This window comes from Pundamilia nyererei, unplaced genomic scaffold (assembly GCF_000239375.1).
Source record: "Pundamilia nyererei isolate P.nyererei 1_Seehausen unplaced genomic scaffold, PunNye1.0 scaffold01300, whole genome shotgun sequence".
Taxonomy (NCBI): Eukaryota; Metazoa; Chordata; class Actinopteri; order Cichliformes; family Cichlidae; genus Pundamilia; species Pundamilia nyererei.
The window spans coordinates 2,688-13,025 of NW_005188701.1; the positions used below are offsets into that span (position 1 = coordinate 2,688).

General features: G+C 39.8%; 2 protein-coding genes and 4 non-coding genes across 6 annotated transcripts; 2 read left to right on the forward strand and 4 right to left on the reverse strand.

Moving 5' to 3' along the window:
- Positions 1-15: 15 nt before the first annotated feature.
- On the reverse strand, positions 16-2,163 carry LOC102209172 (inter-alpha-trypsin inhibitor heavy chain H3-like; the record flags this gene model as incomplete). Its single annotated transcript, XM_005755366.1, has 7 exons — positions 1,857-2,163; positions 1,626-1,655; positions 1,351-1,374; positions 1,056-1,210; positions 798-902; positions 537-699; positions 16-126 (listed from the first exon to the last, which is right to left on the reverse strand). Coding segments are annotated over exons 1-7 (702 nt in total), but the record flags the coding sequence as incomplete, so codon positions are not given.
- A 998-nt stretch (positions 2,164-3,161) lies between these two features.
- mustn1b (musculoskeletal, embryonic nuclear protein 1b) lies at positions 3,162-4,727 on the reverse strand. Its single transcript, XM_005755365.1, has 3 exons — positions 4,548-4,727; positions 4,322-4,445; positions 3,162-3,685 (listed from the first exon to the last, which is right to left on the reverse strand). The coding sequence occupies exons 1-3, from the start codon at positions 4,554-4,556 to the stop codon at positions 3,570-3,572; spliced, it is 249 nt and encodes an 82-aa protein (XP_005755422.1). The 5' UTR covers positions 4,557-4,727; the 3' UTR covers positions 3,162-3,569.
- On the forward strand, positions 4,073-4,144 carry trnae-cuc (transfer RNA glutamic acid (anticodon CUC)). Its single transcript has one exon. It is a non-coding gene; the product is annotated as a tRNA-Glu (tRNA).
- A 1,432-nt stretch (positions 4,728-6,159) lies between the features above and the next one.
- trnae-cuc (transfer RNA glutamic acid (anticodon CUC)) lies at positions 6,160-6,231 on the forward strand. The gene has a single exon. It is a non-coding gene; the product is annotated as a tRNA-Glu (tRNA).
- A 2,765-nt stretch (positions 6,232-8,996) lies between these two features.
- trnar-acg (transfer RNA arginine (anticodon ACG)) lies at positions 8,997-9,069 on the reverse strand. Its single transcript has one exon. It is a non-coding gene; the product is annotated as a tRNA-Arg (tRNA).
- Positions 9,070-9,943: 874 nt separating this feature from the next.
- Positions 9,944-10,016, reverse strand: trnar-acg (transfer RNA arginine (anticodon ACG)). Its single transcript has one exon. It is a non-coding gene; the product is annotated as a tRNA-Arg (tRNA).
- Between the last annotated feature and the right edge of the window lie 322 nt (positions 10,017-10,338).

The following is a 10,338-nucleotide window of genomic DNA, read 5'->3' on the forward strand; positions in this document are numbered from 1 at the left end:
ATTGTATGAAGGTACCTTTCTGTCTGTGACAGTTTTCTCCACCAGAGGGAGCAGCTCATTCGAGAGGAAGGTTGCATGGGCGTCAACATAAGAAATGCCCTGAGGCTCATAGATGTTTGTCACAATCTGTTTCCACAAAGGCAAACATGGAGACAGGAGATCATTTCTAATGTAAATCAGGAAATCACCCTATGAGGGTTAAAATGTCTTAATGCATGCTCAATCATCCAGGTAAGGAAATCCCAAAAAGTTGATTTGTGGATTCTGTTCATGTGGATGTAACTGTTTTCAGTGCAAGAAACATTTTGTCACTCATCCAAGTCACTTCATCAGTCTCAGCTGACTGCATGTTTGTCCAACCTTATAAACAGTATCTGGCTGTAGTGCTTTCAGTGGGAGAAATGTTTTGTCAATCATCAAAATGTATCTTTGCACAATAACAAAACGTTTCTCCCACTGAAAGCACTACAGCCAGATACAAAGAATACATTTTTTGGGACACCCTAAGTAGGGAATCTAATCAAACATGGATTCACCTGAAAGTCCTGAACCAGTGTTTTGGGTTTGACTCTGGTCAAAAGCTCATATCGGCCCAGTTTCCTCTGAAGGAGCTCCTCATATGTCAGGACAAAGGTCACGTTGCTTTCAGCTGCAATATTGACAGAGACTGAAAACTTCTCCATCTTTCTCCCAGAAGCCCTGGAAAAAACAACAACAAGAAAACAGCACACAGACATCTGACAGCTTCTCCAGTGAATTTACACGATCTGTGTTTCTGGTTCATTTGGACGACTCACTTGACGAGTCCAGCAGTCTGTCCAGAGGAAACAGCCTTCTCGTACTGTTTCTTAGCTTTCTCCTTCTCCTTCACCTCTCCGACATACACCTGACCCTCAATTTCCCTGTGGATGTGAAAGATGGAGATAGACATGAGGGATGTTAAAGCACATAAATTGACACCAAGATAGTAAGAAATTCAGCTTTGGAGCACAGTTGTGAAATGAAGGACTGGCCTATAAAAACTGTCAGAATGATTAGAGAGGAAACAGACTAACATGCTGAAGTTTGTGATGAAAGCAGTCTTGGGCAGCTCCACTTCAAAAAAGATTTCCTGTGACGAGTTTGCTTTGTTGAACGCCTTGGAGGTCATGACAGTGTGGGCAAAACAAGAGGTCACAGTGCAGTCCACTGTCACACTGTGCACCTCCACCTGAGACAGAGAGACAGAAGGAAATGTAAGAAGATAAAAATGGGTTTCTCTCTATGAATCTGATTTTTTAATCTGAATTTAAACTATTATCTCCCATCACCATTATCATCACCAGGAATATGAATGGATACATTTCTTACCATTACTTCATTTGTACTTCTTTTCTGTAAGAAAAAAGGGCGATAGATTCACATTAAAAAATAATAAGGCTGCTCTAAGCTCTTAATTTCCACTGCATGTTTATATAGTTATTGGTTTACCAGCAGATATATCTTTAAAAATAGTGTGATCTGTGTTATGTTGAAGTTGAGCTGTTATGACGCAGTATCAGAAACTGAATTTTAGCAGTGATTAAAAACTAATGAGATGTTTTCACTAATACAAAGAGACTATGTGTGAATAGTTTTCCAAGTACCTGCAGTGATCTGGCAGCTCCTCTTCTCTCCTGAAATACACACACAGGATATTACGGAGATTACACGAAGTAAGTTTTAAGAAAAAGCTTACAAAAAACTCAGACACAGTTGGCGTTTAAGGGTTTTGGGTTAAAAAAAAAAAATCATAGAACTACTTTCTGAAGTCAGCGCTGTCAAAATCATGCCACAAAGTTATTTCAGTTTCATATCACAAAAGTGTTTGACGTTACCTGTATGGCTTCATCGTGCCTGGAGATGACCAGAGCTCCTGAGGCTGAGCTGCTCAGCCAGAGGCAGGCGCAGCCCCACAGCAGCAGCAGGCGAACACCCAACAGTCCAGACATGACCAAACTCTGACTGAACACTGGCTGACTTCAGTGCAGAGCAAAACTCTCAGCGCCCTGTGGGAGGGACACGTATCTGTGTGTTTTCCTATATTGACCAGCTGCCCTAAGCTCAATGTCCAGGAGGCTGTGAGGTGCTGTGAACCACAAAGATAATATTTGCTAGTTTGTGGATGTTTGGGAGAGTGAATCCAATCGACACTTAATTAAAGACTTAGCAAAGTGACAATAAAATCGACACCAACGGTTTCAAGAAAGTAATCCGAAAAAGTTGATTCTGTTCATCTGGACGTAACGTTTTCAGTGGGAGAAACGTTTCATCACTCATCCAAGTGACTTCTTCAGTCACAGCTGACTGCAGGTTTGTCCAACCATATAAACAGTACCTTTACACAATGACTGAAACGAGGCCACTAAATGAACAATGGGCTGTGAGGTCAGTTCCTTGATTATTAATATGCAAATTGTCATGACCATTGATCAACAAACACTTTTCAAAGACCATTGATCAAAGACTACAGATTAACGGGCAAGAGTACCATTCACAGAAAGCTGGAGAATGGCTGCAATCACAGCATTGTGAGATGGGGAAAGATGTCTCTAAATCTCTCTAAATCCTTTAGGTTTCTTGGCTGCCGCCTGGAAACTCAAAACTTTATTTTTTACAGGCCTGAGGTCTGGAGACTGGCTAGGTCACTCCAAGATCTTCCACATCTCGCCTTCATTGTTTTGGCTGAAGGAAGGAGGTTCTTGTGTGGGACTTTAATTTACAGTCTTTTTATGCTCTTGGAATTAAAAAGTGAAGACCTGTCAGAAACTACAAGAGGCGTTTTATCATTTCTCATCATCAGCATTTATGTAAAGATGTGTTTGTCATTAAGCCCAGAAACATAAGTAGACATAATCTCCGCAGACAGTAAACTAGATTTTTGTCTGCTTATTTGTTGTGTTGCAATTTTGGCGAACAACTATTGATGTTGGCTCTTCTCTACTCCAGACCTAGCCAGATCTGGTAACTCATTTTGTGGCACTATGTTGACCAACCCCCGCATTTCTATTTGTTCACTAGTTAGGGATCAGCGTTTAAAATACAACAAATGAACATTTATTTTTTTGATACTTAGGGAAGGCCTCTGAAAATCTAGAGATTTGTTAACACATAACTTTAAAAGAAAGAGCTTTACAGTCCTGTACAATAATAGAACATCAGGATTTATCACACATTTGTATTTTGGTGCAGATGTGCACATTTGCATTAAAAAACATTTGTTCGAAAGTGGGTTGTTTTTTTTTACTTTTACAATAATTGGGTTACAATAAGCAGATTATAATATGTTGAAATAAAAGTCTTAAGGTTGCTTGTCACAGTGAGAGTTTATTTAGGAAAATGCTGAACACGAGTAAAAAAAACAAAAAAATTTTTCAAAATATATAATCATAGCAATGAACCACATTCATCTGTCTTCAATTAATCTTTCTTATATTTTTCATTAAAGCAGGAAGAAGCACACACTTAAAAGTCTCTGAGTCTGAAGCACAAAGCCAACAGTGTGCATGTTCATCCTGTGCTATTTGTTTGGTTTCAGGTTGCAGTGTGCTTCACTTGCTGAACACACTGGCTCCAGGAGCTTTGGCAGCTGTGGGCTGGTCAAGCACGGTCTCCTTTCCTGTCCTCACACCACTGAACACAGATGGAGCAACTTTGCCCGCGCGTTCTGATCACAGAACGAGACAGAGACACAAGACACATGTCAGAAAAACACTCTCTATTTGTGGCACTTCCTCGATTCAACGTCATGTCCAAGTAAGCTGCTATTAAAACTATATCAGACTATGAGGTGTTTGGAGTGTGGACATCTAGTACACTTATATGGATGTGTATGTGTGCAATGTTCGTGAGATAGTGCTGTCGTAGGACTTTTTTTCTGTATTTACTTCTTCATAGAGTCCAATGTCAATGTTTGAAGAAGCTATAAAATGTCCCTCCACTCACTCCGACAGAAACCATTGGTGATTTATTATCAAGAAAACTACCCGAAACACGGGGAACTCATCGTCGGTGTGTCCTTTAAAAGTGATACATGTTTTCGTAGTTTCAGCTCTCCCTGGTGGTCTAGTGGTTAGGATTCGGCGCTCTCACCGCCGCGGCCCGGGTTCGATTCCCGGTCAGGGAACTCTTTTTTTTTTTTTCCTCTCTCTTTTAAACAATCGGACACGAATACAACACAAAGTCAACTAGTCTGTTTTTACGAGATATACATAGTCATGTTTACGGTCTATGCGCCCATGAGTTCATACTTGTTATTCCAGGAAGACATAATGCCTTTGCAGACAGCAAAGACTTTACTCACCACACTCCACCATGACCTCATAGGTCTTACTCTTAACCTCGCCCTTCAGTCCCAGTTTACTGCGGGCTCCTTTGAGGTCCTCTTCCTTCATCGGTGGGCGCTTCTTCTTTTTTACCTCGCCTGGCTACAGTAAAGAAAATAAGGGCAAATAAAACGTATGTGACTCTCTGGTTAAGCGTGGATTCATTGTGTATTCATTTGCTGTATGTGAGGTGATGTAACGTACCTGTGACATGGCTGTTAGAGTTGGTGCTCTGATCCCGCAGACAGTGTAATTGATTTGTTGGTTGTTATTCTGTTGTGTGTGTGTGTCTGTCCCCCAGACATTATATATAGTCCTGTGTCAGCCTGCAGTGAGTCAGTCAGGCCCCCCCTGCCATCGGTTCCACTGCCTGTTGTCACAGTGTATTATTAGGTGTGACGTGAAGGACAGTACAGCTGGAATGGGGCTCCCATCGTTAACGATAAGCTTACAGGCCAACAGCTGACAATTTCAAGTCACAACAGGAGTGGCAGAAGGCTACACCTCCTCCTCTGGTTAACCCTGCACTCACATCCTCTTTTGAAAATGTCTCTGTAGAGCTTTGCACTTTGGACTACATTAAACTAGTGATCACCACCCAGCAGTACCGCCTTGTAGAGCCAGTTTTCGGGAATCTGCTTACTCAGTTCAATAACTTGATTTAGGCAAGAGGATGTTTCTTGTTGGGATGTTATAAAAAGCATTTTCAGCCAGTTAACCATCAAAATAAGGGCTGGACCAGTAAGAGCCGCCCAAATGTCAATCTGGACCAGTTGTGTTTTCAGTACGCATTCTCTGCCAAATCTGTTCGTATGGACCATTAGGACTTAATATCATGTTACTTTATGCACTCGATCCGGATTGTTTTAAATGCGTTTACACTTTTCTTTTTAGCCTGGAACAAGTAAGCAAACAGTTCAGGCAATATTACTCATTAGACTTGGCATCAGTGTTTAAATTCAAGGTGTGAGCTGTGGGATCATGGAAACACCGACTCATCACTGTTTTAACTCAGTGACACACAGTAAGACTCGTTACTGTTTGTATGTGGTGTTACCCATTTAGAGCAGTCAAAGCAGTTATAGGACTTTTAGCCATCATTTGGATTACCTGTTTGTGCAGATGATGATTATGATGATTATTAAGACTTTTCCCAGTGCGATGTTTAGAGCATCTCATTACGCATGTATGTTTATGCTGGCCCGTTAAATATATCCTTCACCCTTAAACAACTGGCTTGGAGCTCCATCATCAGCATTTAAAACCACAACACTTAAAATATCAAACGCAACAAATTATATGTTTTTGAGCAGAACATGGTACTTACAGTAAAAGTAATAAATAGACAAAAAGTCTTAGACAAAGAGACAAAAGGTGCCTTTTAAATTAAGCTGTTGATCCAACATGTCATGAACTTTAAAGAGCCCCTAAGAATGGCTCCTGATGCTTAATTACTGCATGTGTATTTGCTGAAAGCAGATCTATTTCTGGGAACACAATCATTACCGGTCGACTCTGATAAGGAAAGCGTTACCCCTAGTGGTAAACAGCAAGCAATCCCCACAATTAAAGAGATGCTGAAATCATCACCGTGTTGTAATTTTGTTGTATAAACATGGCATTAAAAAAACAAAACAAAACAAAACAAATGCAGATATCAATGAATATCTTTGAATCTCACTTTTATAAAATAAATACAAAGTTTAAAAGTCAAGGTATGAAAAACAGTTTTAGGATGAACATCATCCCCCCTTTGTTTTTTTTAAACATAAATGCGTTTACACATTTTATGACGTCACACCGTGGTCCCTTTCAATCCCTGGTGCTCTAGTGGTTAGGATTCGGCGCTCTCACCGCCGCGGCCCGGGTTCGATTCCCGGTCAGGGAACACCTTTTCTCTGCCACAACAGAAAGGTAATCCACTACTTTCATTCTGTATCATACCGTTTATTTGGAAAGCATTTATATGATAACTTATTTCCATCAGATGTTGTTCATGAAGTAGATTAAGCTCTGCAAAATACTAAAGCCCTCTTTGTCCTAGTTCAGCTGACAGTTACCATGACTTCTGCACTGTCCCGTACTTTCCCCCTTTTAAAAACGCACAGTCTTTCCTTCTTTACCAACATGCCAAAAACATCAGAATGAAATCAGCAGCAGCACCGTAATCATTGTAGTTTAAGTCACGCCTTTTACTTTAAACAGGACCAGCAGTCACACATATATTCAGCACATGCCAGTTTATATACACACACACTAGTGTGTGTGTGTTAAATCACACACACAAGCACACCCTTTCTCTCAGCTGCCTGGTCTGCACTTACTGTTTACAGTTTAGAGGTCTATGTACGTCACATTCTTAAGATTAGAGCCTGCTGGATGGTGCTTCATGCCTGAGGGGTGTACTACAAAGTGAGATTAGTGGTTTAGAAAACTATGTTGAGCTTAAACTCAGAGTTTTGTGTCACTAATGTGACTCCATTACTGGACAGGAGCAGGTTATGTTCTGAGTTTCAGTTTAAAAATTAGCAGAAGTCTCACATTTTCACTTACAGCATGTGTTAAGCGCAATGTAGATTCTATGCTAGGGGAATGTATTTCATTTGTGCAAGTTGTTAAGCTGTATCTTAATAAACCACTGAATGAAGTTCCACATTTTTACTGGAATGTGCATGTACTAATAAGATGATACTAACACAAAGAAAGCCTGGCTGTGTTAAAACTGTCTTCGTAGTATACCCCTCTGGAGATCTCGAGCTCTGCTTAAAACAGTCAAAGAAAACAAAACCGAACCAAAACCCAAAATAAAAAGACTGCTGGTAATTTAACTCAGGCACATTGTTGGAACTACAAAACAAAAACACAACAATAACAAAAGAAAAAAACAAAACAAAAAAACCCACACATTAGAACGGGGAAAGGCAAAAGCTGAGAAAAATGGGAAATTGTGCAAGAACCTGTTCCCATATTTACTGAAAAAACACTTTTGGGATGAGCATACTCACCTTTTTTGGCCCGAAAGTAAAACACTCAAAACTTTAAAAAAAAAAAAAAAAGTACATTCAAGGACTAAAACATACAGTCAGAGCACATCAGTAAAAGAGTCAGACATGTTGCAGTCGTTTGCTTACAGAAAAAACAGTGGCTGAGCTGACATTAGAAGGATGCTGCAGTGCAGCGCTTGCAGTCTTACAGGTTCAACAGTTCAAAAGAGTCTTCAGATGTCTTTGTTAAAAGAAATGGAAGATTGCTGCAAGGATTAATGTGCTCCATTCGACTAATGTAACATCACGTACAAGATATACGGTAGAGTCAATACAGTGATTCAAAACCTGACATAATGCTCCTATTAAAGTTAAAGGGTGTGCAATTGTACACACCGTCACAGACACACGTATAACACGGGCCATGGTGGGGCATCTACATGTGACGACAACAGGACAGATGTTAACGTGGAATGAACACAAGGAATACATCTTTTTTTTTTTTTGTTTGCTCATTTTTGTTTGTTTGTTTTGGGGGGAGGAGGGTGCACTTCGGAAGGATATCAAATGTAACCCAGTACATCATCTTTGGCTCTGCTGGAGCCAGTTCAGTTTTCCTATTACATTAAGGATTTAACAGTAACTTCACTCATTGTTTTTCCCAGTGTCCTGAAACACAACACTCACATCATGAGAGCCATGTTTAAAATAAACAATGATTAAAAAAAACAAAAAAACAAAGGAAAGAAAAATGGTCGACTGCTAAAAAAAAAGTTCATATAGCTGTCCTCCAGGAGCCAATGGTAAAGGAGCTTCAGATACAGTGTATTATTTTGTAATTGAAGGTCACTGATAGAAGGCAATATCACACAATCTGTAGGGGAACGGGGAAATGTACGCAGACTTTTTGATCCTAACAGTAAAGCTAGGCACGCAGGTCAGACAGGGATCCCCATGCGAAGCTTCTTCTTTTTCACCATCTTCACACCAGTGAGTCGACGGACATCGTCTTCATCAGACTCATCCATTTCGTCATCTGCAGAGAAAAGGATCTGAGGAAAACGAAGGAGAGACAGAGATATATCAAACCTCAAAGGTTAGACGAGGTTAACGGTTACATTTAAAAAACAAACAAACAAACAAACAAACAAAAACAAGAAAAAAAAAGATCCACGATGACTGCCATCATCATTATCATGTTGACTCCCAGGTGCACTGTTTACTCTAAAGTGCTTGATCACACAATGGGGATAAACACAGAAATATTTCTTTTTATATTTGCCCTCCAGATGTTTTAGAGCCCGTTCCCATAAAAGCACAATCACATTCCAATCTAGCCTCACAACCTCATTGCTGATGTAGCTTTTTTTGTTTTTAACCTTGCTCAAAAAAAATACATGAAAAGAAAGTGGGAATGACTGTTTTATTTTACAAACTAACAAAATCTAAAGTAATAGCACAACTTAATACATGAAAGATCAGAAGCCAGCGAGGAGTCGAATTAAAGTTTCACTTAACAACTGTTTAAAAAGCCAATACATGTCTGCATCATTTCATAATCAACCCCTGCTAATTTTGTATTTTAACATGTGGAAAAGGAAACAAAAAAAAGAAAGACTTTACTGAGTACTACTGTCAATGTAACCCGAGAAAGAAAAAAGAAAAGTTCCGAGCCAGCCAGGAGTCGAACCTAGAATCTTCTGATCCGTAGTCAGACGCGTTATCCATTGCGCCACTGGCCCCATGGTTCAACCACTGTGGCCCATCCCCCACAGTTGTGCCCTGGGTGCAAGGTCCACGTGTAGCAGCAACACTTTCTCAGAAAGGGAAGCTAAACTGCACTGCTGTGACCTTTCATGCTTTCAAAATCCATTTGATGTTGTTTCACAATGTAAACACATCCTAACAGAAGCTGGAGTAAACACTACTTCACAAATAAATAGGAGGGAAAAGATGACTGCGTTAAAGGGGACAAGAAACGCTAGACATTAACAGCCAATTAATTAAAACTCATTGTTGCAGCAAAGACAGCACAAATGTGATCCCCTTAAACTGATTTTTGGTTTTAGTGTCTTTATTTTCCTCTGAGTTATTGATTCTGTTACATCCATGTCAGTGGTTGAGAGCAGTGCTCTATCGTGTAAATTAGCCTTTATATGTGCAGTGTTTCAGGTCCCCTTTAAGGAGAGTTGTTGTGTTTTTCATAAAGAGGAATTTGGAGAGTGATTAAATACTGGACTTGTGGAGGTCTGTGCAACCTCATTAACATAACTATAGTTATTAATAATTACATCTGTGACTGTTAACTGAACTGCACTGTTGCTCATTTGCACACCATGTAGTAACTGCCCACATATGTTCATGTCGGTTTATGCTCAATATTGTGGTCACAAAATGCCCTAAAATCTCTCCACAGAAAAGGTTACAAACTCCTGAATCCTAAAAGCTAGTTATTGTAGCTTTATTTAATGAAGTTATGCTGTAATTTTACTATAGCGTTAAGTAGGTCAGAGAAAATGTATTCATAGTATGACTGTTCTCATCTTATGCAAGAATAACAATAATTGCTTCTATTATTTCAACCAAATCAAAGCAACCCAGAAAATAAAACATATACGAGCCAGCCAGGAGTCGAACCTAGAATCTTCTGATCCGTAGTCAGACGCGTTATCCATTGCGCCACTGGCCCGCAGTGGAATGCAGTGCCTCCCTACAGGAATACATGCATTTTACTACAGCTAAGCCCATCCCCCACAGTCTATTGCTCTGTTGACTGCATGTGGTATTCAACAGCAACACACAAGAAGAAGGAAGTAACACAAAGCTTGCGTTTGTCAACGCTGCATGACTGCTACAGTGTTCAAATGCCTCAAAAGTAAGCCTGATATTGCTTTGAGATTGAACATACATACATCAAATATATACAAATCTGTAACACTGCACATGAACTTATAAAAAACGACCAATTTTACAGGCCAAAAATCATTTCAGTCAAAGGATAATAATATGTG

Coding starts and splice junctions, on each gene's coding strand:
- mustn1b (XM_005755365.1), bottom strand. Junction 3,686..4,321: donor TGAGGTCATGGTGGAGTGTG/GTGAGTAAAGTC, acceptor TTCTGTGATCAG/AACGCGCGGGCAAAGTTGCT.